This window comes from Eucyclogobius newberryi, unplaced genomic scaffold, assembly GCF_026437365.1.
Source record: "Eucyclogobius newberryi isolate DKJ021-1_F unplaced genomic scaffold, fEucNew1.0.hap1 SCAF_21, whole genome shotgun sequence".
In the NCBI taxonomy this organism is placed as follows: Eukaryota; Metazoa; Chordata; class Actinopteri; order Gobiiformes; family Gobiidae; genus Eucyclogobius; species Eucyclogobius newberryi.
In genome coordinates this window covers 8,778,258-8,805,845 of record NW_027315846.1, presented here as the reverse complement: position 1 = coordinate 8,805,845, position 27,588 = coordinate 8,778,258, and the positions used below count along the sequence as shown (strand labels likewise).

The following is a 27,588-nucleotide window of genomic DNA, read 5'->3' as shown; positions in this document are numbered from 1 at the left end:
GGTAGCACCAAAAGAAAACCAAAATAAACATTAAAGGTCATTTTTCTCGTGGTGTTATGTATTTGTCTTTATTGAAAAACATGTATTCTTACTGTGAGTGAGGTTGTTAAAAAAAACCACTTTTAAAAAATGAATTAATTTAATGTTGATAGAGCAACCATGCCCTCTAGTGGTCATACGCGGAGAAACGTGGGAAAAAAGACGGTTACATTGTTTTTTCCACACATTTTACTTTGAAACTGTTAAAGGAAATACCTTTTCAGCTCGTGTGCTGTTCCACCAGTCTTCTAACTTGACTTGTGCTCTCCAGGTGAAGCTGTGTCATTCCTTGAGAGTCAATAGTTTGGTGAGTCCAGACCGCTTCTCAACATGCGGTGGTCTCCTCTGGTCATCACGTCGTTATTGGCCGCAGCGTTGTCTTATTACGTCTACACACCTTTACCTGACGCCATAGAGGAGAAATGGAAACTCATGCTGCTGGATGCAACTATCCGGACTGTTATGGACATTGTAAGTTTCCCCCTTGTTATTATTGAGGCCTATTTCAATTGACTCATGCAAAGGAGGATTTAACTAAGATGAATGCATTAATGGTAAAAGGATATTGGCTTATACGTTATGTGTGCAAGGTTAAAAAGGATATGAGTGTAATAGGATACCACTGTAAGTGTTCTTTTTATTTTTATTTTATTTTATTGAAACAGGGACAGTGCACAATATACATAAACACAATATACATAAACACAATATACATAAACACAATATACATAAACACAATATATATAAACACAATATACATAAACACAGTATACATAAACACAGTATACATAAACACAATACATAAACACAATATATATAAACACAATATACATAAACACAGTATACATAAACACAATATACATAAACACAATATATATAAACACAATATACATAAACACAATATATATAAACACAATATACATAAACACAGTATACATAAACACAGTATACATAAACACAATACATAAACACAATATATATAAACACAATATACATAAACACAGTATACATAAACACAATATACATAAACACAATATATATAAACACAATATACATAAACACAGTATACATAAACACAGTATACTTAAACACAGTATACATAAACACAATATACATAAACACAGTATACATAAACACAATATACATAAACACAGTATACATAAACACAATATACATAAACACAGTATACATAAACACAGTATACATAAACACAGTATACATAAACACAATATACATAAACACAATATACATAAACACAGTATACATAAACACAATATACATAAACACAATATACATAAACACAGTATACATAAACACAATATACATAAACACAATATACATAAACACAATATACATAAACACAATATACATAAACACAGTATACATAAACACAGTATACATAAACACAATATACATAAACACAATATACATAAACACAATATACATAAACACAATATACATACACATTAACAAGAGAGATGCTGCTACATGGACTTTGTGTTTAGCAAATGTTTAAATTTGTCAATGTCCTTTGCCAGTAGGTTTATAGCAGGTCTGTATGGGACACGTGTAAGCACACGTCAGGACTTGCATAATAACTGTAAAAAGGAGATTAAAACCATATCTCACAGTTGCGTAACATAAAGTAATTGTGACTTTCAACAGGCCCACACTATGTGTTTTTTTCTTTTCTTTTTCTAACAGTCTTTGTATTGTTAGTAACAGTGTGAACTCGTCCGTCACTCCTTTAGTCCACATTGGGAAAGAGTTTGTAGGTGAAGAGTAGCGGGAGTGGCACTTGACCCGGTGGTTGTATGAGAACTGGTTTGTGTATTTGTGTAAATATAAATGTTTATCAAGTGTACTTTTACAGGGTACATGGTATTTTACAATGGTAGTGAACATACTGTGCAGCTGCTGCTATGGCTCAGGAAACTGATGCTGAGAATGATTGCATTATTCACAGTGAAGCCAGGAAAAATGGAGGATAAACAGACGCTTGTGAAAGTGTTGTATTCGCTGTACCAACATGATCTTTCCACTGCCTGAGTTTTGAACACATAAGAATACCGTATTTTCAGCACTATAAGGCGCACTGGATTATAAGCATTTTGAGTGCGCCTGTGTGGAAAATACGGTAGTAGTAATAATAATAATAAATATAGCCGCAAGCGGCAATGATCGGCCCTCGCCACGCCGCCGCCACGCCGCAAGAGGAGGGGGCGCTAACGCGCCCCAATTGTTCTTTTATTGCGCCTACTGCTGAATCTGTGACGCTGTCACATCTTCTCCCCTTTGTTTTACCATCAAAAAGCTATTTTATTTTGAATTCTTGGCACAATGTGCGGCTTTGCCGCACAGACACCGTGACTCTTTGAATAAAAATGTGGATAACTTTTGATGGTCCTGAAGATGAGTCTCACCAAATTTCAGGTTAATAGGGGTGACGCCCTAAGAAGAGTTTGTGAAAGTATAAAGTGTAAACATGTTCTGGCGATTTCCCCATTGGAATAACATGGAAGGTTTCGGTCATCGTTACGGCAACGCCATAACAATTATGACATGGCTCTCATTGACTTTTTTGATGGGGATGCTAAAATTGAGTTGTGTGTCAAATTTCATATAATTTCGCAAAACTAAACATTTAACCTCCATATAAAATCTGTAGGGGGCGCTGTGGCGCCAAATGAATTTATTTCACTTCAAGTGGGTTTAGGGCAAAGAGTTTAACAACTGATTCTAATTTGACGCAATTCGGACTTTATCTGCGCAAACGGCAGAAATTTTAAATATGGGAGATTTCTGAAATTCTAGCTGCATGTGCGGCGAAGCCGCAAACTGCAGCTAGAATTTACCGTGACAGGTATCAATGTAATTTGGATAACTTTTGATGTCCCACTCCTCAGTAGCATTTTCACCAAATTTCAGCTTTTTAGGGCCAACGCCCTGGGAGGAGTTCGTAAAAGTACGACGTTTGGAAAAACTCCAAAATCATGTTTAGCCATTTTTGAAGCAATATGGCCGACATTTGGTTGGGCGGACGGCGTTGCCGTAATAATATTTTTTACTTCTCTTGTCACCATCTACCTCTGCGCCAAATTTCATGATTCTACGATCAGATTTTTTTTGGGTCATTTCCCATCTCTCAATGCATTTTTGGTACATTTGGGGGCGCTGACGCGCCAATTTTTTTTATTTTAGAAAAGGGAAATAGCTAGAATGTAGAGAGGCACGATTTTTAGAGGTGTGAACATTTTTGTGACCTTTCGTCAATGTTCACTGGGTGAAAAATAGGGGGGTTGGTCAGAAGAAGAAGAAGAAGAAGAAGAAGAAGAAGAAGAAGAAGAAGAAGAAGAAGAAGAAGAAGAAGAAGAAGAAGAAGAAGAAGAAGAAGAAGAAGAAGAAGAAGAAGAAGAAGAAGAAGAAGAAGAAGAAGAAGAAGAAGAAGAAGAAGAAGAAGAAGAAGAAGAAGAAGAAGAAGAAGAAGAAGAAGAAGAAGAAGAAGAAGAAGAAGAAGAAGAAGAAGAAGAAGAAGAAGAAGAAGAAGAAGAAGAAGAAGAAGAAGAAGAAGAAGAAGAAGAAGAAGAAGAAGAAGAAGAAGAAGAAGAAGAAGAAGAAGAAGAAGAAGAAGAAGAAGAAGAAGAAGAAGAAGAAGAAGAAGAAGAAGAAGAAGAAGAAGAAGAAGAATATTCCGATGCGAAAACAATGTTTCCCATTTTTCAAATATCATAAACTATACATTTTCGGAAAGCGCTCGCGCTTTCCTACCTCATGGTGTGGGTCCCTGGTCACTGACGGGTACTTTCGTTAATTTTGAGTGGGCTCCGCCCACTTTGTGTTTTTGGCCCTCTATACAGTAATAATGTTCAATTTTTGCATTACATGCTTATATGCACGGAACATGCAAGAGATGGGGAACGTATTCGTGAGCTACTTAGCGCAAATGAGTGCTTTATATGGGGATGACGACCGCTTCGCGGTCGTCATCCCAATGTAAAGTGCTCGTTTAGTGCGCACTTTTGCACGGGCTTCGCCCGTTTACAACGGTAATGTTCCATTTTCCTACAACTAATTAGTATGCACGGGGCGTGCATGAGTGGAGGAGTGCGTTAGTGAGTGTTTGGAAGTGGGCGAGCGCTTCGCGCTCGATTTCGTGCGCACTACGTGCGCACTTTCGCAGCCGTGCTTCGCACGGCCTTACGAGATTAATAGGCCTCTCGCCAGCTTGTGGCGCTCGGGCCTAATAATAATAATAATAATAATAATGGCAAGACAAGGAAAGTTTATTTGTACAGCACAATTCGTACACAAGGCAATTCAAAGTGCTTCACACAACAGGAAAATAATAGTAATAATAATAACACATTTAAGTAGCCTGGCACTTTTCAGTTTAACTCTGTGGTGACAAAAATCTCTCGATAAGACAAAGAAGCAAGTTGTCTCGTTTCAAAAGTAAACTGTTTAATCTTGTGGCTGAATCAGAAAGAAACTCGTGTGGACTCGGCCATTCTCATGGAAGGCCAGGTCCACGCGTCTGTTTCTTGCCTGCTTCCCAAAATGTCTGTCTCCCAAATCCTCCCGTCCCACGTCTGTCCCCTGCCTTAAATCACAGATGGTCACATGACCACACACACACACAGAAGGAGCAAATGGGACATCAAAGAAACAGTGGTTTCAGGAAGGAGACAGTACATAACATTTGCATTAATTCAATTCACATGTCTTGCCTAGTGTGAAACATAACGTGGGACTTCCTAGCCACTCCAGGGAGTCCGGACATGTAAATTTCCAGGCCAAAAGGGGTTGTCAGGCTGTTAGAACTAAATCTGATTAGAAATAGGATTGAAAGTTAAAAAGTAAAGGGCCAGATTATATTTTTTCCACAACAACTCAAAGACACTTTACGTGGTTAAACATCACAGTTAGTAAAATACTTCTATATATTTATTTTATTTATATATTATTATGTATATTCTTCTGTGCCTCTTCCAGGCTGCACTGATGCACTGGCTCGGCTTTGGCCACAGCATCCTGACCATGCGAGCGGTTTCAGAGTTCATGGAGGTGGACATTGGACCGGAGTTTGTCCCCGGAGTTAAAGTGACGGATGAGACTTTTGCCGGTGTCCCGGTCCGAGTGTATGAAGCGTCTGGAGGAGATGGAAGTCTGAGGAGAGGACTGGTGTATTTCCACGGAGGAGGATGGGCGCTGGGCAGTGCTAGTAAGTGTGTACTGTCTGTAGTATTGCAATTTTGTACATTTCACACTTGATTTTGAGACAGAAAAAGGCTCAATGTTGATACTGCAATGAGAAGGAAAATCACAATTTTAATTTAATTTTATTTCCATGGGGTTCTTTATTTCCATGGGGTCCTATACCAGTTCTGATAGACCAATCCAAAACCGCCCCAGTTTGGTTAATGTTTTTTCTTTATTGATACTTCAAATGAGTATGATTGCTTAGTTTTGACAAATTAAGTGTAAATACATCTAATGCCATATATATATTAAAGCCCAACACAAAAGGCCACAAATAGATAGAAATAAAGACATTTATTTAATTAGAGGTGTTTTTATTGCACAAAAAACCCTTGTGAGCGGTTCGTCACTAAATATAAAATACCTGACATGTAATTTTGCTGGAACATTCCAAAGAATATCATAAAGCTGATCTATCGCCAAGGAGAATGGTCCAAGATTTGTTTTTTTTTACCCTTCTGTCTCCCTGGAGTTATGCAGGTGCTACTCATCTTAAAATCTATTGGTTTTGGATTTTCACATAATAAAAAGATGACATAATCTATTTATTCAGGATAAGCAGTTTTGTGCATTTGTGTCCTAACAACAACAACATGGTTCTGTGTTCTCAGAGAAAGGGGCTTATGACAAAATGAACCGGATCTTCTCTGATGAGCTCAACGCTGTAGTGGTCTCTGTGGAGTAAGTCTGTGGTCAAAGTATTTATGTGTCAGTCCACAAAGAAATACATAATAAATACACATACTACCTGCTAAATGAACATATACATTGTAAATAGATAAGATAAGATATTCCTTTATTGTCCACACATGGGGAAATTTCATTGTTGCAACGCAGGTAGATACAGAGGAAAAGAACAGATAACTTATAGGAAGTTTAAAGAAACACTCTCAATAGAAGAACTCTTATAAACAAAAACTCCTATAAACAAAACCTCCCATTTCCCAACAAGGGATGGAGGGGGAAAATAAATAGATAAAAATAATAATAAATAAATAAATAAATAAAAATAGAATAAAAAAACAGCTAGCGTAAGACAAGATAATACTAATAATAATAATAATGGAAAAATAAACACCATGTGACACCATTGCATGTGAGCACGACAGTAATTGCACATGAATATAGATAAATTCAAATAAATATAAATAAATAGAAATAGAATGATAAATATATAGATGATAGATTCTTCTTTTGCTATTACAGATACCGTCTTTACCCGGAAGTGCAGTTCCCCGAGCCGTACTTGGACTGCCTCGCCGCGGCCAAGCACTTCCTGTCGGTGGAGGTTTTGTCCCGATACTCCGTGGACCCAGAGCGAGTTGGCGTGTTCGGAGACAGCGCCGGGGGAAACCTGGCCGCAGCAGTGTCTCAGGAGGTGCACACATGGCTCTGTTATCAGGGGGGAAATAATCATTGTGTTTATAGCAGCGCTGTCACAAACTCCATCAAGGTGTCAGTCAGAGCTCAGGGTTGTGAGTGACTCTAATGATGACTCTAATTGACATTTTTAATTGCAATATGACCAGTGCAATTCCATTACATAAGCAATATTATGTTCTGTGTAGCGGTGGGGTAGTTAAACATTTGAGTAGAAATTGCATACGTACGTTTGCCTAGATACGAGGTATAATTTAAATATTGTGACAGGAAGATGACTATTGCTGGCCAGTTCCTATAACTAGGGCTGCACAATTTGTGAAAAATATCTAATTGCGATTTATTTCTTTTTTTTAACAAGAATTGTGATTAGATTTAAGCTTCATTTTTAATAATAGGATTCTGTTCAAAATTCACATTGAAATGCAAATAAACAAAAAGACTGAAAAAGACCTGTGAAGTGCCAAAAATACTAAAAGACTCATGTATTTCAGAGCATAACTGCAGATCCAAACTATAGTTGGCAGTTTTTGCGTGGAATTAGACTTCATATTTTGTTGTTTGTGGAGTAAATGATGGTACTTTTTTTTTAATTTGCTAATTGCATCCATTCACATTGCGATTAATCTTGCAGCCATAACAACAACTAAAAGCAGTTGTATTACACCTAAAAGACCTCTGATCCTAAGCTCGGCACCAAACTGAATTATGTTAAATGGACTAAAGTTTTAAACACTGAAACTAACACAAGCTAGTTATTTACTCATTACTCACTAGCTTGTGTTAATAATAATACATGAAACTTATATAGCGCTTTTTTTAACACTCAAAGACGCTTTAAAACATAGAAACAAAGTAAAAAGACAATAAAGGTGTAAGAATCAGGGAAATGCAAGGCTATACGGGTGAGTTTTTAGCTGTGATGTGAAGTTCTGTGATGAGTTCCAGGGGGTGAGGGCAGCTGCAGCGAAGGCCCCGCCCCCCCGAGGCGTTGTCCTGACGACGAGAGCGAGGAGGCTGCCGTGGGCTGATCTGAGGCGGCGGGTGGGACAGTGCGATTCAGAGGGGGCCAGGTTGTGGAGGGACTGTGATGAGGAGAACCTTGCGTCGGATGCGGCATTGCACAGGGAGCCAGTGGAGTTGTTCGAAGGGTGGGCGTGGTTTCTGGAGCGGGCGTGGTTTCTGGAGCGGGTGTGGCTGTGTAGGCAGGCGGCAGAGCTGTGGATTGTCGGCGTGCTCGTTTATGAAAGAAGGGGCAAGAATCAGAAAGTGAAAATCAATCAGATGTTTAATAATCCCTGCCATTTACAAGACTAATACAGATAACCAGAGTGCTTGCCTAAAATGTCCCTAACGAATATGACGGCGACTTACACGGGCGTGGTCCGGACGCGCCCTGTCCCTGTGCGCTCAAACAATTTATACATTTTCATATGGGGCGTGATATGAAGGTTGTATTCTTCCATTCGCTGTTCCATCGCACAGAGATGTCCTTGGGGTCTGCAGCTTTCTCCTTATCTAGGAATGTGGTCTGTGTGAGGCCAGTGTCAGCACAACTTAAGAGTGACTAAAATGAATACAATCTAAAGTTAATATAGTTGGAATTCCCGTATTATATCAAAGCACAGTTTTAATACAATTACGTAAAGTTAATATTTGGTGTTCCCTTCAGGATGTACTCTAGTTTTTGGGAGGTGGGTGGAGAGACCATACAGAAGGCTATTGCAGTATTGTGATTTCTGCAGTAGGTTGTGAGAGTTAGTTTAGTTTCAGTGCAGCTCGCCTCTCCCCCCAGAAAGATAGAAGACAGTGACTCTCCAGTTCTCTGAAGAAGCTACCGTATTTTCCACACTATAAGGTGCACTTAAAAGCCTTTAATTTTCTTATTTCTTATATATGGATTAATTCCGGTTGTACTTACTGACCTCAAAGCGATTTTGTGTGGTACACCTTTTGTTCCGCTTAATGCACCTTATATATGAAAAATTATCCAAAATAGACCATTCACTGACAATGCGCTTTACAATCTAGTGCGCCTTATAGTGCGGAAAATACGGTACTCTTACAATTTTAGTCCAGTTGGCAGAATAACATTTTCTTTTCCTAACTTTTGGAACTACCAGGACAGACATCTGAACTCTGCTCTTACAAACCGTGTGTATTTTTTCATGTTAAAAAGTTCAAATTACTGGATTCTCTCAAATCTTAAGGCTCCAGTTTGGATCCTTCCAATACCAATAACTGCTAATGACATATTATTTTGTACAAATACCATACATTTCTGCTATGTAAGTTACTACCGGTGCTTACTAAACTGATTTGCATTCACAGATCTCCCAAGACTCCAGCATGAGTGCTAAATTCAGCGTCCAGGCTTTGATTTACCCCGCACTTCAGGCCCTGGACTTCAACACCCCGTCCGAAATCCAGAACCGTAATGCCCCCGTGCTGACCCGCTCAGCCCTGGTAAAGTTCTGGGTTCAGTATTTGGGCCTAGACCTTTCTTTGATGGACCAGGTGCTGCTCAACCACCACAGCTCCCTCCAGCAGCCTCTCCTCACTCCCCAGGTGAGAGCGCGATACGACTGGAAACTCCTCCTCCCCGCCGAGCACCAGAAGCACTACGAGCCGGTGGTCGCGGACAAAGGGCTGGAGCGTATTTCCGAGACGGTCCCGGCACTGCTGGACGTCAGGGCCTCTCCGCTCTTGGCCGACTCGCAGGTGCTGTCCGAATGTCCGAAGTCGTACGTCATGACGTGCGAGTTCGACGTGCTGAGAGACGACGGTTTGATGTACGCGCGGCGCTTGGAGGACGCCGGGGTCCCGGTCACGAGTGTCCACTACGAAGAGGGATTCCACGGATGCTTCAGTTTGGCCGTCACAATGGACTTTGATGTGGGAAAGCGAGCAAAGGAAGACTTGATAAAGTGGCTCCGGGACAATCTGTAGAAGTCCTGTGTGTCTGAGCAGTGCTGAACCAGAAAGAGGGGAATGATTTATCCAGGCTTCAATTAAAAGGTGCACTTTGTAACCTGTCGAGTGCTTGTCCCCATGGTTCGTGTGGCTTTAACTTGGCTATCGCCGTGGAGACAAGCAGGCGACGCAGGCCAAAAGTACTTTATTTACAGTGAAGAACATAAACACAACCGAATAAATGCAAGATAGACAACTTTAAGACACACTGGAGAGAAGTTAACAATTAAACATAAAAAACAATAACATTTTGCCATTACTAATAATTAATTAATTAATAATTAATATGTACCCATGAGTAATGCATGCAGTGTACCGTATTTTCTGCACTATAAGGCGCACTGTCAATGAATGGTCTATTTTTTATATATGTCGCATCGAAATATAATGTGCATTAGGCAAAACAAAATCGCTTCGAGGTCTGTAAGCACCACCAAAATTAATCCTTTTTAAGGCGCACTGGATTATAAAGTAATTTTTTGAGAAAATTAAAGGCTTTTAAGTGCGCCTTATAGTGCGGAAAATACAGTAAGTGTGTGTCTGAGTTCATATGTGCAAGATGATGCTGATGCAGTTTTAGGAGTGATCGATCTAAGGATGGGGTTTTTTGTTTGTAATGATTAAATTACATTTTATTGAAACATGTACCAAGTATCCATCTACATTTATGTTCCGTTTTTGAAGATTGGCCTGGGACTACAGGTGGAAATGAGCCTTTTTTACCCCTTTTCTTTTGGCTATAATCATGTACAAGGCATCTGTTCACTGTTCAAATAAAAAAAATACTCCACACTATAATTTTGCCTCACTTTGAAAACGGGTCAAAAAACAAGAAATATTGTTTGAAAAATAATCATGGTTTCATTGAGGACCAAATACCATGTTTTTTTCTTTTTAAATCAAGAAGCCCTACAATGGATCAATGATGAAAACTAAATACAACATGCTTCTAACAAACACCTAAACTAAATAATTTGATACAACTGCTATTTTTCATTAAACCAGTCGATAAACTATTCATTTATAGCTACATTCACGCCAGCCATAACCGCCCTGGGGCAGTCGAGTAATGGGAATTGAACCATGTGCTGCATCATCCGGTTTCTGCATTTGTGTCCAAAATCATTAATATTTTAAGCACCCTTTAGCTCCTGTAGTAAATACATCTTACTGTATTGGGATAGAGCCATTTTTAAATAGACTTTCAACTCAATTTAAATGTATTGGCCAATTTCAATTTTCAATATTCACCTTACATTTATTTGGTGCAATAATCAAAAAGCATCTTTTGTCATCAGAAAATAAAAAAAATGGAAAACATTGTTAAGAATCATGAATAACAACAAAATGTGTTTAAATGCATGGAGATTTATTAGAAGCATTTTTTTCTTCTTTTTACATTTACAAATGCAGTGTATGATTTCTAATAAAAAACCCAAAATGAAAACTTCCTGTCAAATATTTTTTTACTACAAATGATCACATGTGAGTACTATTTATAACAACATGAACCAACATTGTGATAATTTATAATGTAGCGGTGCCCTTACAAAATGAAGTCGTTTCGGGGCCAAATAAGAATTCAAGAAAAGACAAATACACCATTAATCCAATGTACAGTTACACTTTCAACCTGCTTGTGTCCTAAAACCAAATAAATATTCTTTCATGTAAACAAACACTTAAATTAAGGCAAAATAATGTTTTCTACTGCTATATTTAGCTGCACCTCTAAATGAAACCCCCGCCCTCCCAGAAAAACGCTGGCATCTTCTCCCGATATGACATTTAAATAACACTGAATACACATTTTACACATAACAGAACAGATGTGAACGCTGCAAAAGTTAAAATGTCAAGAATTTAAAATATTCGCTTTGAGTAGGTTTATCTGAGGAAGTTTTGATACGCTCTAGACTTGTATGTATAAGGGTTTGAACTCAGAAATATATGGTCCATTTTGACGTTCAACTGTCAGACTGCAGATTTATTGACTTTATGGTTAAATATCTCTGTAAATACTGGGACAAACAACATTAGTGCTTCAATTAATCAACTAAAAAAAGAAGATTTGGCATGGCAAAAGTCTCAGAATTATTAGAATCTTGCCAAAAAACACAGGAGAAATGGTAAAGGGCATATTCAACGTAAACGCCTAAACTAAACTGTGCACTCATCCCCAAAGCTCCAGCAAACACTTGTGTTGTGCTTACAAATTAAAATCCTGGAAAAAAGGTACAGATTACAAAAGATAACGCTACAAATTTGGTTGAATAAGAATAACACCATTTGACCGTTGAAACAAAACACAAAAATGGCATGAAGTTCGACATCTTCTCTGCCGTTATAAACTCAATTTCACAATCATGGTAAAATGTGGTGGTATTTTTTATATTCTTTTACATTTGTTGTCAGTTGAATGGACTAAAAGCCATAAAATGAATGTCTATTTCCTTTAAAAAAAACCTTAACCCTCCGTTAAGTCTGAAATGTTGGCATCATGAAATCGAAGAATGTGTCGTGAACGAAACACACGATCTACATTTCAAACTAAAATGACCAGCAGAGTCAAAGAAATGAGCAAATTGCAAATCATCCAAATATTGATATTGTTACCTAACGACAAGATAGTCACGTCGATCCTCAACATAACATCCTGAATTCTGCTCATTTTAACTCATGCAGATTTCCATCCGACATCGAACCGTAGCCTCGTTTGTGGATTTATTGCAGACTAGTTGAAGTTAAAACAGTTAAAGGTTTTTTGTTAAACGTGTTAAAATGTGAATATTAAAAAGACCACGTCACAAACACAACACGGAGATATGCTCAAAATGTCAGTCACGGACAGAGTCAAACGATTAAGAGACATCGAAAAATTAATCTCGAGGACAGAAGATTGACGTGGAAATGTTTCTCAGGCCTCAGTAAACATGCCAGGGGCCAAATACTGTAGTGCGGTTCCTACTTTTAGTCCCTATAACCACTTCATTAGCATGCAATTAGCTCAAGTTACGCAATAACTCACCAATGGACTATTGTATTATTGGTCAAAGTCCTCCAATACTGAATTATTCAACTTAATAAACGCCATGTTAGTCTGGAATCAACTGAACTTCACTGAAATTCGCCAAAAGAGTGATCAATTTGAATTATATAAAAATGTATAAAATATATGACGACCTCTATTACTAGTGCTGGAACTGGAAGTATAAGAATCAGGATTTATAAACTTTTAAGTGCTGAAGAATGTTTCCATGAGCTCACAAAAGTCAAACAAATCTCAGAAACTGGTCAGGAAAAGGGTCGATCGTGGAGTCGAAACGTCTCCCAAGCGCGTACGGATATTTAACGGACATCGCTGTACGTTTACGCGAGTTGGGCGGGTCCAGAATATCGCTCTGCATTTACACAGATATTAAACACGAGTCGGGTAAACCCTGCAATCTACCGGAGTTCAGTGCGTCTGCGTTCTAACAGATGTGGAAAACGGGATTGGCAAACGGTATCGCAAGGACTAAAACAATAAAAAGTGTCATATATTTTACATATTTTAAGTTTGATAAAGTTCTGAGTGATAAATGACCAATGAGCTCATTTGATTCACACGGAAATAAACAAATGTGACTGCACGGTTCTGTTTGAGTTAGAAAGTAATGGAGAAGTGCGTTCCCTGGATACGAGACATAACTGTTCATGGGTTTTATGGACGACGTGGGCGCCCTATTGTTAACTTTCAATGTGTTAAAAAGACATGGCAATCTAAAATAAGGAGTAAAATGGACTAATAATATAAACTAGTTTCATTTTTGTTCATTTTTTGGTCATCATGCATACTGCATGCAAATGTGCTGAAAAAGAAAAGAACTATTTCAAAAGAAGAAAAACCAAACAAAATCGTGGATGAAAATGAACTAAAATTTAATGATTTATGCTGAAAATGAAACAAAAAACAAACACCAAAGCAAGGTAAAGAAATCAAAACTAAAATGGTTAACAGAACTCGGCACTCGGCATTAACACTTCGTAAAAGCCGCTAGAAACAAGAAAACAAAATAAAAAAAAAACTCTGAAATAAGAGATCGAAAATTACTCAGAAAAATAAATCAAAAAATGAAATCAAAAAGGAAAAACCGCAAACTTAAAGCTGCACTGTGTAACTTTCCTGGTCGAGGCTTTCTCTCTCAAACATTTCACTTCGTTGCGTGAAACGTTTTAATGCAAATCGCTGAATCAGACCTACATTCTTACTGCGTGCGACGTCGCCTCTCCGTCGATCCGCCCGGTAACTTTGCCCGGCGCCGTAGACCGCTCGTCTCCGCGGAGATAAGACCAGTTTATATCGCGTACTGTGGAAGACTCCCGGCAAAGCAAGAAGAGCATCTCCGTGGAGACGAGCGGGCGACAAGAGCCTCCGTCGGAAAAGTTTTGCGGTGCATCTTTACGGACTTCGCAGGTTTCGAACTCAAAAGTACCTCTTCGCAAACCTCCAAAAAGAAAAAGAAAAGAAGCGGTTTCTAGTTGCAGGCAGAAAACCTCCCTTTGGTCCATCCAGACTCCCTGCTCCGTACTGGGCCTTTTACAGGACAAAACTAAAAATAAATCCACTTTAGATAAACATAAACCACATTTTCATATAATTACAGAGTTCGATATATGTAGTCAGTGGTGATATTATATTATTCATTAAAAGCGCTTTGCTCTTAGAACGGAGGCAACATCTTTTAAGTGTCTTAAAGATGATAATTTAAGGCAACTATTTCTAAATTAGAAGGATCCGGAACAGAGTTGATTGGAGGAACGCCTCCCTCTCTTCTTTAGATTTATAAATTACCACTAAAAACCTTAACAAATAACTTTGAGACATATTTTACAATTAACCAAAAACCTTTTGCCTTTGCGTGTTGTTCAATTGATGCTCTGAAATAGCAACGCTGCCCAAACTCTGCAGGAGCTATTTAAAAAAGACAATTACCCAAATATTCTTAAACACAATACAAAAGGTGCAGGATAGTGATTTTACAAACCTTTCAAAATAAAAGCCTAGTGAATGTCGCCTCCTTACCACTTGACTCACTCGATTGTCCAGCTCTTTCCTTACTTGTGTCCTTTGTTTGTCTTGAAGGACACTTGCAGCACCTTGTCTCCGAGGCGGTAACCGTTGAGACTGGCGATCGCCATGGACGCCTCCTCGTAGTTGGTCATGGTGACGAAGCCGAACCCTTTGCACTTGTTGGTGTTGAAGTCGCGGATGACTTTGACGTTTGTGACGGCGCCGAATGGGCCGAACATCTGCCACAGGACGCTCTCGTCCGCGTCCTGCGTCAGGTTGTAGATGAAGATGCACCAGCCGTTGTTGTTGTTGCCGCCCGGGACGCCCACGCCGCCCATGCCGCTCATGTGGTCCACGCCCATCGGGGAGAACCTTGGAGTCAAACAGAAAATGATGTGCAGGGTTCCTTTCAACAATGCAATCAAATCTCCCTCTTATAAAAGCAACGCCCAGTATCTATGATCATAAAAAATATTAAAAAAAAGGTTATTTCACATTTGCGTCGTCACAAAACTCAAATTTCAAACTAAAATAAGATACAGATTGATATGCCAGACGCACATTTTGATACAATCATCTCGTTTTCTAAGCAATCAACTGTTTTTCAACACAAAATAGTACTTTTTTACTTACAATGTGGTCTCATACCATTTATCTATGTTCCATTTTTTTTATACAATTATTTAACCTGGAAGTCCCATGTGGAATAAAGTAGATTGATTTGAGTAAAATGTTCATGTGACCAACAAGTCAACCATGCACGACTTTTTAGTCTGTGTAGAACTTATATTCTCTCAAAATCAGCAGCCCTGTGGTAACTAATAAAAACAAGAGGATTATGTGGGGTCGTGGCGCTCAGACGGGCTTCAGGAATAAGGTGAATTACATAAGAGTACAGCTCTTTTAACATCGGATTTAATACTTTACACAACATCTATAACAATATTCTGATCAGTCACATGGTTCATTTTTATACAGTAAAAAAACAAACCTCAAACTGTAGTTCTGGGTTCCAATTGGCAAGATATGACACATTAACAGAGAAAGAACACCCAAGGCCTGCCTCGCAGCACAAAACAATAATCTGTCTGTTGTTGCCACGTTATTAAAATATAACAAATTCCATCTGATGTGCGTAGTCCAATTTCTTTCTGATTGTGAAGGTTTTGACAAGAAATATGATAAGCCAACTCATGAATCTGTTAAATTACGATACATTTTGAAACAACTCTTCTTCCAAAGTCTTCCAAATGCAACAGCTACTCTAAAAACGTTACTGGTCATGTACCACAACTGTACCCACCGCAACCACCGCCTACGTTCACATGTACACTAAAATCAGATTGTCATCCCGTTTCTTGACCTTTAAGATTATTTAAACGGGAAAATGTGACGTGAGAAGAACTTGGCCGTCTTTGCCGTTTACATATACCGTATTTTCCGGACTATAAGTCGCACCTTTTTCATAGTTTTGGCCGGGTGCAACTTATACTTATATTCCGGAGCAACTTATATGTAATATCATTTGTTATTTTCACACTTGCAACTGCATTTCATACTCCAGTGCAACTTATGTTTTGTTCTTCTCTATTATACATTTTTTGGCTGGTGCGACTTATACTCCAGTGCGACTTATAGTCCAGAAAATACGGTAATAATCTTGTAACCCCCAAAAATCTGATAACTCTTTTGCGTGCCCATGCAATGCTAACCGGTCTACTGCCGTACCTGAAGCGCTGGGCCTGGTGGTGCAGAGGCCCCCCGAACCGCCTCGAGGGATTGGGGAACACTTGCGGCGGGACGAGCTGGGCGTTCTTCATCTGGTTGGGATTCGCCGCAAACTTCACGATGATCGGCTCCGTGGCGTTGGGAGGCTTTTGGCCGTTCAGATTCTTGATGGCCTCCTCCGCCTCCGAGCGCTTGTCGTAGCGGATGAACGCGACGCCGCGGGACGAGCCTGGACGCAGAAACGAACGTGAGACTGACGGAAAAAAGCCGTCACAAGATAAACCGTCGGAAGCGATGGGTGCGACCGGATTCATGTCGGAGTATTTCTCTCGTGTGAAAATAATCAAACATGTGCATTTCTAACCTGTGGCGGCAGAGTTTGTTTGGCAAATACATCCAGCAATAGCTCTTTTACAGCATTTCCCCAAATTTTCATGGGTGTTTCTTACGTGAAAAAGTAACAACATTAAGAAAAGTAGCAAGGACGTCAATCACCTTTCATACCTGTGCCCTGTTCTACAAGCAGACGGGAGTTAATGATTTGTCCATATCGTGAGAACATGTCCTCCACATCCTTCTGGCTCAGGCCCCGGGGCAGCCCGCTGATGTACAGGTTGGCATCTTTAATATTGTCAGAGCTCGGCCGCGCGTAAGACACCTATGGAGAACAGGCAGCGAAAGCATGAGAGAGGTTTGACAGGTTAAACGGTTAAAAGTCAATCATGGTGAATATCGTTTGGCTAACTGTCACTATCGAGCAAATATTTATTTTTCGTCGGCGTACAGCGGTCGAAAAGTGTGTCTACGTTCACAAACTAGCAGTAGCCGTACGTGGAAATTGTTTAAAAAAATATTCTATCTGATGTGTGGAGGCGGAAGCATTAGAAACGTTACAGCGACAATAATAATAATAATAAAATAAATGAACATCTGAAGGGGATAAATAAAATGTGAACATAGGGCTGGGCAGAATGCGTGACATCACCAGGACTTTTGGCAAAATGTTGGGGCATTGTTGGCTTTTTTTGTCAACTCTGAAATAAAGTTGAATTTTGGTTCATTCTTATTAATTTTTTATTCCAATTCAACACATTTTCCAATCAATAACACTAAATTTATAACCAATTCGAGAGGCATTAGGGCTACGTCTAATGATTATTTTAGTAGTCGACTAGTCAAGACTTTGTAATATAAAATGTAATCAGTTTAAGCTATAAGACGAGAAATGGTGGCACCTTGATAGCCAAGTTATTTAATAAAAAAATGACAACGTATATAATCCTCTTGCTGGCAGATCGTTTAGAGTCCCAGATGACGATTGATAATAATTAAAAATAGAGTATTTCTGTAGTCGACAAGTCCATTCTGATTGCTGCAGTGGCATACATTAATACAGAAAACACGACAAATGACAAAACTGCATTTATTGCCCAGCCCTAGATGGATGTCAAACGGAAAATCAACAGAAAGTATAAATTAAAGTATAAATGGGTCAAATTAAAAGGCAGACTGAAACAAACATGTCAGAGGGCGATCAGTGAGCTGGAGAAGCCTCAGCAGCTGACATGTACAGGGACTAGAGCTAGTTAGCGACAAAACAAGAGCCACAATAGAGAGTTATGACATGAACAAGTTTACTTTGAGAATTGTAGAACACCCGTTTGCACGTTACCTTGATAGTTTTGGACTGGAGTCTTAGTCCATTCAGAGTACTGATAGCTCTGTCTGCATCACTAGGGTTTACATAGTTAACAAATCCGTACCCTAAACTGTGGCCTAGAGGAAAAAAAAGGAAAACAACAAAATAAAAACAAAAAAAGTTCAAAAAAATCTGTGAAAAAACAAACAAATCATTAAAAGCAAAAAACAAATCCAAACATTGCGTACTATTGGAAGCAAACAAATTGAAAAGCTTCTGAAATAGAGTAGAAACAAATAAAACAGCTCTATGGCATATTAGAGTAAAACAATTTGGAAAACATGCCCGAATTAAGCAGGAAACAAATCTTCCGACACTTAAAACAAATTTGAAAATTCACAGAACTCCTGCTGTAACAAATAAACGTTAAATAAAAACAACACTGGTCAAAATTTACAAGCTAAAATTTGGTTCAGCTTCTTTTTTTTTTCTTCCCCGTGCTCCTCCTTTTCAAGTCTGTCTTATTTGCATTTTCGGGTTGTCGTGGCGATATCCCTCTAAACCAGGGGCCTTACCTTGCACTTTGTCCCGTATGAGGTTGGCCGAGTTCACCTCCCCGATGCTGCTGAAGAGGCTGTGCAGCTCCTCCTGCGACATGCTCTGGGGCAGGTAGTTTATGATCAGGTTGGTCTTGGCGTCCTTGTCCGCGTCGCCCCCCATGTGGTCTTCGTAACCGTTCGACATGTCAAACACCTCCTGCTGAAGAAATGAACCACACTTAAAACCAGCGTTATAGACAACTCGCACGGTAAAGAGTTCTTGGAATACTAAAACGTAACATTTCGATACCGATTTTAATATCCAAACAGAAAAGCCGATTTTAACAATACAAATGTAGTCTTATAGTTTAGACATTAATCAAGAATTCTAAAACTAATCATGAAAGGTCAATATTTTCTCCTATTTATTTGCCATTTCCGCCCAGGTTTCAATTTTACATTTGGAATTGATAGTATCTGGGTATTTTTTATTTCCCTTCCTATTCCTATATACATATACCGTATTTTCCGGATTATGAGTCGCACCTTTTTTTTTTTTTATAGTTTTGGCCGGGGTGCGACGTATACTTCTATTTATACTTATACTCCGGAGCAACTTATGTGTGATATTATTTGTTATTTTCACACTTGCAACCGCATTTCATACTCCAGTGTAACTCATGTTTTTTTTCCTTCTCTATTATGCATTTTTTGGCTGCAACTTATACTCCGGAAAATACGGTAACCATTTCCTTTTCCTTCTTTCCTTTTGAATTTGAAGTATTCTTTACCCAGGATAAACTAAAATAATGTACATAATTATGCCCGCAGCTCAACTCATTGCAATGGGAACGATTCACTACTTCGCAACTCATTTGAATTCTCGTTTGAAGACCAACTTTTGGGGGTATGAAAGCGGCATTTAAAGTGATCTCGTGATCCTTTAATGTTTAGGAGATAGTGTTGGGAGTGTGACCTGGCAAACATCCATTCATGCATAAAAAGAGGGATGTAATTGTGTAGTCTGGGGTTTCGGAAACACCGGCCATGAATGAAAGGTTTGTGCTCGACTGCGCACCGACTGGAGTGTGTAAAGCCACTGTTGTTGAGCTTGGTCCACTTATCCAATAAAGCATTGTTTTGTTCAGTCATTTTGATACTATATAATCAAACATAGTGGAGATGCAGAGTTTGAAATACCGTTTTGTTTTGTGTGTATGTGTTACAAATTTTCAGTTGCATTGAGGTAAGATTTAGTAATTCGTAGATACACTTACATCACTTACTTTAGAGTACTTTGAATGTCCTCGAATTGCCATGAAGACACCTCACTGCTCTGAAAGCTGGGGGAGAAAGGCATGGTTAAAACATATTATGACAAAAATACACAGTAACACATAAACGTCAGAGTACTGGGGAAAAACTAAATAGAAATTAAAAAGGCGTAATATATTTCAATGCATTGTGTCATTTGAAATAGTAAAAAATAATGTTCACTGTTGTAAAAACTTAAAGTTTTGCTTTTCCTCATCTGTAGTACATAACTCATTCATTCATCATTTACAGTAGCGTGAAACACATACGCCCCCATAAGACAATGATCTTTTGAGCATAAGAACAACGACTTTCTTATCCCTCATGTATAGACGTGTTGTTTCAATCAAACAGTGAATATATCGCTTTTATTCATAATTGTATATGTTTTATGTGTCACTTTATTGTCAACGTCGTGTTTTACGCGCATGTGACGCGCACAGGCCCAGGCCTATCACCAAGGCAACGTAGCAGCTAATGCTAGTGCATCGTTCATGAATGAATGCTTCACATCATCCAAAAACCGTGACTGGCAAATCAAATGAAGTCTAAATAGAGACAGAAAAGAGAAGCTTGTCAAGTAAATGGTTTCCAAATGTGGAATGCAGCGTCCACGATCCGAAACAAGAGCGGCCTGAGGCTAGGCTAACGTTAGCACAAACAGCTAACACCATGCTAACATGCACCATCAACATCTAGACTCAAAGTGAAACGGCTTAAGACTTCATATGCGCGGAAGAGTCTCCATTGTCTTACCAGTTTTTTTAAATACTCGTTTCTCGCCTCCTTTTAATCCAGTGTACGCATCGACAGGGGCTTTGCAGAGGTGGAAGGACCGAGTGGTGTAACACGAAAATGCGACGTGATCACCGCCGCAGACTGACGCTGCCTGATCTGCCACGCCTCTGCGCCGCGCCGTGCGCATGCTGCTTTCACACCGCTGCCACTGCTCCACATTAGAACAGATCAATGCCACTGCTCAGAACGAAAACTACAACAAGTACAACGATTACAAAAAAAATGTGTCGAATAGTCACCTTTTATTTTTCGATGAGTCGAATATTCAAACGAAAATCTCAATTGAGCGTTAAAATACATTTTAACCAAATAACTTTGATGACTGAAGATCTCTAATTAGAAGTATATCAATTATTCTCTAGTAATTGATTAAAATTTCGATCTATAATTTTGTTGACATTTTGATCAAATGATGGCATTGTCTTATGTTATTTAAAAAATATATGTAAAAATGATGTTCATTTGTTAGAGTTTGTATATTCGCTTATGGTGATCAGGATCAGAATCAGGATCAGAAAAAGGTTTATTGCCACTTGTTAGTGAACAAAATTCACATAGACATAGGACCTTGTTTTCGGCATTAATGTACAACATAAAAGAAGAAGAATAACTGCAAAGTATATACAATCAAATAAGGCATTCATACATTAAGAATTTACTAATAAAACAAAAATAATCTCGGTCATAGTATGTCGGTGTAATCCCTCATTCGGTCTCATTTGGTCATAGTATGTACACAACATTTACAGATGGTGAGATAAGATTATGATGTTTTAAAACTTGAATAGCTACAAATATAACAACCAAAACTAGGCCTGTACATTTATAGTCCACACATTTAATTTTAATTTCCATTAAGTTAGGCTTTTTAGCCTTGTCCTTTACAACTGTCACAGCAAGGGGCATTTATTCACACAAACACAGCAGCAATAAAGCAACAGTATTAGTATTAGTGTAGACAGTAGAATGCTCTGCTTTGCTATGCTTGGCCAGATGCTCCTGTTTATTGTTTGTTGCAACTTGCAATATAAGACAGTCCTTAGTCACATGTTAAGGATCAGCTTTGGTCCAAAAACTGATAAGAAAGAAGTGGTTTCCTCATCAGCAACACAACAGGCACAAGCAAAATCACCTGTGTGGAAGAAATGGAAAATATTATCGCAACTTCCACTTGAAAGCAATAGAAGCTTAAATTTGTCGATTAGCATGTGATAAAGAAAACATTTTTGTAGGAGATATTAAGTCAATATAATGTTTTAGAGGTGCCAAAGACAGGAGATGTATAGAGGAAGTCAAAATCAGATATTAACCTACCAGCAATAGAAAAACCCCTGCAAACATCCACATAACACTGTCCAGAAGAAGCCGAAAGACAATTTGTAACTTTACTTCACAGCCCTGAAACAGAAATTGTTGCATTCAAAAACATAATAAGTATACAGTAGTGTTTTTCTTTGTATATTTACAAAAAGAACATTAAAAAGGCAAAAGGAAAGTTGGTGCCGGGGCAAGTAATGATAGCTGTATTGTTTGAATGGTAACAGCAGTAGTTTTGTCGGTCTAATAGTTTTACAAGTACTTAAAAGATTACTCTGTAAATTTAAATCAAATGGTGAAAGGTCTGCCATTCGCTTGTGTCATGGATACGTTATTGCTTTGCCTGGAATGCTCCACAGTATTGCATTAAAGATATTCATCATGCATTTATTCAATTACATGCGTTTTTATTATAACCTTGACCTGGCTTGTAACTTCTATTGTCTCAGTAGAGATAGATACGCCTGAAAAGTTACAGCGCGCACCTGAGGATATTTGACTACATGTGCATTTTATTTGGGGCGTACCATTTGGTAAAAGTGATCGGGCAGAAGGACGGTGCCGTTGCAGGAGGTGAAGGTCCGATTGCAGCAGCTGTGAGGGAGCATATGACTCCCGCTGCGAATAAACCAGGAAGTAGCTCTCCAGTCACTGTAGTTCTGGAGACCACAGCACTCCATCTGAATCACAAACAAAGTACACCTTATTATGGGAGATAAAGCATGTACATGATACCATTCTTAAAGAAGGGATATTACATGATAATTAATATATAATATAATGTATATAATTTCCCTATTTTCCATACTGTTCATTGTAAACCAAGTTGATTTAAAACAGCTTCAGAGAAATTCAGTTTTTACATGAGCAGTAAAGTTATCTGATTGATTGATTGATTGATTGATTAAATTTTCTGAGCACTCAAGCCTCAGTTGCAGGACAATACAGGATGCATGAATCAATCAAAATACAACTTAGAGTAAGCATTGCATTTTTTAAAAGTCAATTTTGCATAATGTGTCCCCTTTAATTGTTTACTCTTCACAGTGTCAGTACATTTCCTGCTGGTGCCCAGAGTCAGGACTAAACATGGACCGGCCTCCTGCTGGTGCCAGAGTCAGGACTAAACATGGACCGGCCTCCTGCTGGTGCCAGAGTCAGGACTAAACATGGACCTGCCTCCTGCTGGTGCCAGAGTCAGGACTAAACATGGACCGGCCTCCTGCTGGTGCCAGAGTCAGGACTAAACATGGACCGGCCTCCTGCTGGTGCTAGAGTCAGGACTAAACATGGACCGGCCTCCTGCTGGTGCCAGAGTCAGGACTAAACATGGACCTGCCTCCTGCTGGTGCCAGAGTCAGGACTAAACATGGACCGGCCTCCTGCTGGTGCTAGAGTCAGGACTAAACAGGGACCGGCCTCCTGCTGGTGCCCAGAGTCAGGACTAAACATGGACCGGCCTGCTGGTGCCTAGAGTCAGGACTAAACATGGACCGGCCTCCTGCTGGTGCTAGAGTCAGGACTAAACATGGACCGGCCTCCTGCTGGTGCCAGAGTCAGGACTAAACATGGACCGGCCTCCTGCTGGTGCCAGAGTCAGGACTAAACAGGGACCGGCCTCCTGCTGGTGCCCAGAGTCAGGACTAAACATGGACCGGCCTCCTGCTGGTGCCAGAGTCAGGACTAAACATGGACCGGCCTCCTGCTGGTGCCAGAGTCAGGACTAAACAGGGACCGGCCTCCTGCTGGTGCCCAGAGTCAGGACTAAACATGGACCGGCCTCCTGCTGGTGCCAGAGTCAGGACTAAACATGGACCGGCCTCCTGCTGGTGCCAGAGTCAGGACTAAACAGGGACCGGCCTCCTGCTGGTGCCCAGAGTCAGGACTAAACATGGACCGGCCTCCTGCTGGTGCCAGAGTCTGTGTATGAGTGCTGCCATCATGAAGAAGTACAATTATTTACAGGAGTTGCTAAATCTTAATTTGCCTTTTGACAAATGAAACTAGCGATTGCAGTTTTAACAACCGTCAGGGGAATTTTGAGGGAAGTAGCCTTTTTTGTGGCATGCTAACGTAAAGTGTACCGATTCTTGTAAGCCGTCCACAGCTCGTGAATTCTGATCTTGGCTGCTTCCTGTGTAGGTCCTGAACACTTCACCGAGAGGTTGCAATTCTGAATCAAGCTGCGGCAAAAACATCAAATATTAAGTTAGTGCCCAAAACACTGTTGCAACTACCACTGATAGTAATTGTACCTGGAGTGAGTGGTGAAAGGCCAGTGCTGAGGCTGTGCACGCCAGGCAGAAAACCACAAAAAGGAGATAAACAAACTGCAAACAACAAAACGTTTAATACATCCATTTTGAGTTGAGTAGTTTTGACTGAATAGAAAAATGTGCTTATTCTTGCATTTTACTTTGTTTCCCTTTTTTATATGTAATCTATTTTAAAGGGGCACTGCGTAACTTTTCAGGTGGAGTCACTGTCCGTGGTGCCACCAGGCCAGGTTACAGGTCAAATGTGGAGAGCGCAGTAAGAATGCCTGGTACCTGTATTTTTGAGTGCTTAAAAACACCGTCATTAAATAAATGTAAGATGGATAGGTTTAATGCCATGCTGTGGAACAATCCAAGGAAAGCCAAAGCATTTCCATGGAGACAAGCAGGTGGCAGACCCTCCACGAGAAAAGTTAAACGGTGAACGATTGTGCGATGTAATTTATAAGTCGGAAATACCTTGAAATAAGTTAAATGGTAAATAAATAGTGAATAAATGAATCTAAATCATGTTAAAAAAAAAAAAAAAAGAAGCTAATTCCTGAATCCCCAACCTCAAATTAAAGGTGCACTAAGTAACTTTTCAGGTGGAGGGTCTGTCACCTGCTTTGCCTGGAATATTCCACAGTATTGAACTCACCAGTGGAAATACATGCATACTTACTTACTTGCAGGCAGTAAGTTTGCATGTTTTTCAAGGTTAGCAATAAAAACACCTGCAGATGAACGTGTTTAATGCCAAACTACTCACGCAAACTGACGACATCTCCATGGAAACAAACAGGCGATGGACACTCCACCAGAAAAAGCTACATATTCCACCTTTAAATAACGTTTACAATGCATGTTTTTCTGTGTTTACAGTGTGTCACAAAGCCCTTACCAGTCCCTGCAGACACGTTGACTCCCTGGCGCTGCCCACGAACGACCCCACGAACCCGCTGACCAATAAGAACGCAGCGGTGGCAACGGTGATGAGGAACGGCAGCGTCATGTACGAGGAGGGGGAGAAGAACACGCTGCTCTGCCTGAACTTCAACAGCAGGTAGAGTCCGGCCAGGCCCACGAGCGTGCCCACCAGCTGACACGGGCAAAACAACAAGCAGTAGAATTAGACTTAGCATTAGAGGTGCTCTGCGCAACTTTTCCGTCTTGCGTTTATTCATTTACAGCTGCTTTTAATGCTGCGTTGTGGATTTTTTTCAAACCCTGAAGGAAAGGTACATAGTGCACATTTAACAAGCAAATGACAAACTTTAGGGTGATTACGTTTCGTTGTCTGCTGAGATTCATCCACCCACGGACTATAATCAAACGTGCTAAAACATGCCTGTAATTGTCATGGGTGCACAAAGAACTAAACTGTGAAACTAAATTAAAAATGTCATCTGTAACGTTAAATACAAATTTGTTTGCCTGGTTTGCCTGGTACAATAAATAAATGAATGTTTTCTACAGACTTACTTAGATGTGACATTCAAACTGTGCATATCTTCAAAACAACCATTTCTAAATGATCATAAACAATATATCACCTCTGGTCAAGGTTTATCGTTTTAAAACAGCTGTATTTTTTTGTAAATAATCACCATAGCCTATGACTTTTTAAAACTAAAAAGGGCTTGTACATTTTACCATTGCTCTTTTTCTTTATTAAATGTGTCGTTTTAGCTCTTAAACCTATCAATTCTCTTTAACATTACATTATTTTATTAGATTAATCACCTTTACGGGCTGAATCAACAAACCCTATAATAATTACTATGACTATTCATGCCTGAGACAAAAAACACAATTTGATACTGATTTCGATACCACAATAATAAACACAATATATAATGCATAATGTAATTTTCAATACACAATAATAGGGGTTTCTGAATGTGATTGTGGACTTTACTAGAGCTGATAGACATCCAGAACATTCCAAAATTATTCATAAAGGGACCATTTTGAGTGATATGTATGATTTATTCCAGGATTAGTACGTTCTCAAAAGTAAGTACACAATTTTCTACTTATGGTTTACAAATACACGGCGGGTTTATGATTACAGTTTAAGAAAAATGAAGCGCTGGCTCACCCACAGAAGCAGACTCATGCCGTGGAGCGCTGTCTTCAAAGCTTTCCGTCTCCGGTCATACATTTTCTCTTTTATTAAGTATTCTGCTTCTTCACAATGCGGAACGGCCCTTAAACGTAACCGTAAGTCATGCTACATTCCACTTTGGACTTCCTCAAAGAAATTCAGGAAGAACAACTTTACTGTAGCGTGTTCATTGGGGGTGGGTGTCGAAAACCAGTTCCACTAGTCAAACTTTTGTCTAAATGTGTCAAAATTAGATTAGCCTAAAATATATGGTTATAAAAAGATACATAAGATACATTTAGGGGATATATAGTGAAAGGAATCGATCAGAGAATTGTTCAGGGATTGAATTGATAATAGGAATTGTTCATACCATTGATAAAATCCTATCAATTCAAAGTTTAAAATATGCTCCTGTTGTGAACTTCTATCTCCTAACGACCTTATTTATGTACCACCATTACCCAAAAGAACATGCCATATGGATTGATAGAAAAATTGTTGCGTACTTGGGTTGCACAGACTGTGGTGCCGCTTTATTTCAACAATAAAGGAAGTTACAATCATAATCATTCAGCCGCATCTGCAGCTGGACATCATTTTAACTGACAAAGCCAAAATTAAAATTAAAATTAAAATTAAAATTAAAATTAAAATTAAAATTAAAATTAAAATTAAAATTAAAATTAAAATTAAAATTAAAATTGAAATTGAAATTGAAATTGAAATTGAAATTGAAATTGAAATTGAAATTGAAATTGAAATTGAAATTGAAATTGAAATTGAAATTAAAATTAATTAAATCAATATAAAATAAAATAACAATACATTTTTAGATTTTATGTACAAATTGAATTTAAAAATAAGATTAATGGAAGATTTATAACATTGTGACGTCATTGTAATGTCAGTAATTGGCAGAATTACTATTTATTTATTTTTTTGATAATTGAACACACGTTATTTCAATGGCCAATGCGAAATATGTACATTTACCAAGTGGCTTAGATTTTCCTGAGTAGAGTAAAGACTTTTTACTAACAAAATTACTAACATGTAAAACAATAAGTGATTTATTTTAGTTTTGTTTAGTTAGATCTTAGATTAGACTTCCAAACATGGGCTACATATAACTTTTCCTGAGCGTGTGTTCTCAGCTTGTGTTTAGGCTGTGTGAAGGCTTT

The 27,588-nt window shown here is 38.9% G+C and overlaps 3 protein-coding genes across 6 annotated transcripts; 1 reads left to right on the top strand and 2 right to left on the bottom strand.

The window, feature by feature from the left end:
* The first annotated feature begins 340 nt into the window (after window positions 1–340).
* Window positions 341–9,682, top strand: nceh1a (neutral cholesterol ester hydrolase 1a). The gene is made up of 5 exons (XM_072458077.1): window positions 341–510; window positions 5,032–5,260; window positions 5,910–5,979; window positions 6,505–6,676; window positions 9,010–9,682. The coding sequence occupies exons 1-5, from the start codon at window positions 370–372 to the stop codon at window positions 9,625–9,627; spliced, it is 1,230 nt and encodes a 409-aa protein (XP_072314178.1). The 5' UTR covers window positions 341–369; the 3' UTR covers window positions 9,628–9,682.
* Window positions 9,683–11,003: 1,321 nt separating this feature from the next.
* LOC140370249 (ELAV-like protein 1) lies at window positions 11,004–20,829 on the bottom strand. Of its 4 annotated transcripts, none has more exons than XM_072457313.1 (7): window positions 20,681–20,829; window positions 19,897–19,953; window positions 18,647–18,827; window positions 18,105–18,208; window positions 16,937–17,090; window positions 16,433–16,661; window positions 11,004–15,076 (listed from the first exon to the last, which is right to left on the bottom strand). In XM_072457313.1, the coding sequence occupies exons 2-7, from the start codon at window positions 19,927–19,929 to the stop codon at window positions 14,749–14,751; spliced, it is 1,029 nt and encodes a 342-aa protein (XP_072313414.1). In that variant the 5' UTR covers window positions 19,930–19,953; window positions 20,681–20,829; the 3' UTR covers window positions 11,004–14,748. The 4 variants fall into 4 exon arrangements, with proteins under 4 accessions (XP_072313414.1, XP_072313411.1, XP_072313413.1 ...); XM_072457310.1 differs by having other exon boundaries at window positions 16,928–17,090; window positions 18,647–18,830; window positions 20,681–20,828; XM_072457312.1 differs by having other exon boundaries at window positions 18,647–18,830; window positions 20,681–20,828.
* Window positions 20,830–21,437: 608 nt separating this feature from the next.
* tspan37 (tetraspanin 37) lies at window positions 21,438–26,485 on the bottom strand. The gene is made up of 7 exons (XM_072457768.1): window positions 26,399–26,485; window positions 25,199–25,396; window positions 24,295–24,369; window positions 24,124–24,222; window positions 22,567–22,719; window positions 22,037–22,120; window positions 21,438–21,854 (listed from the first exon to the last, which is right to left on the bottom strand). Exons 1-7 carry the CDS (start codon window positions 26,459–26,461, stop codon window positions 21,780–21,782), a joined length of 747 nt encoding a protein of 248 aa, XP_072313869.1. The 5' UTR covers window positions 26,462–26,485; the 3' UTR covers window positions 21,438–21,779.
* Between the last annotated feature and the right edge of the window lie 1,103 nt (window positions 26,486–27,588).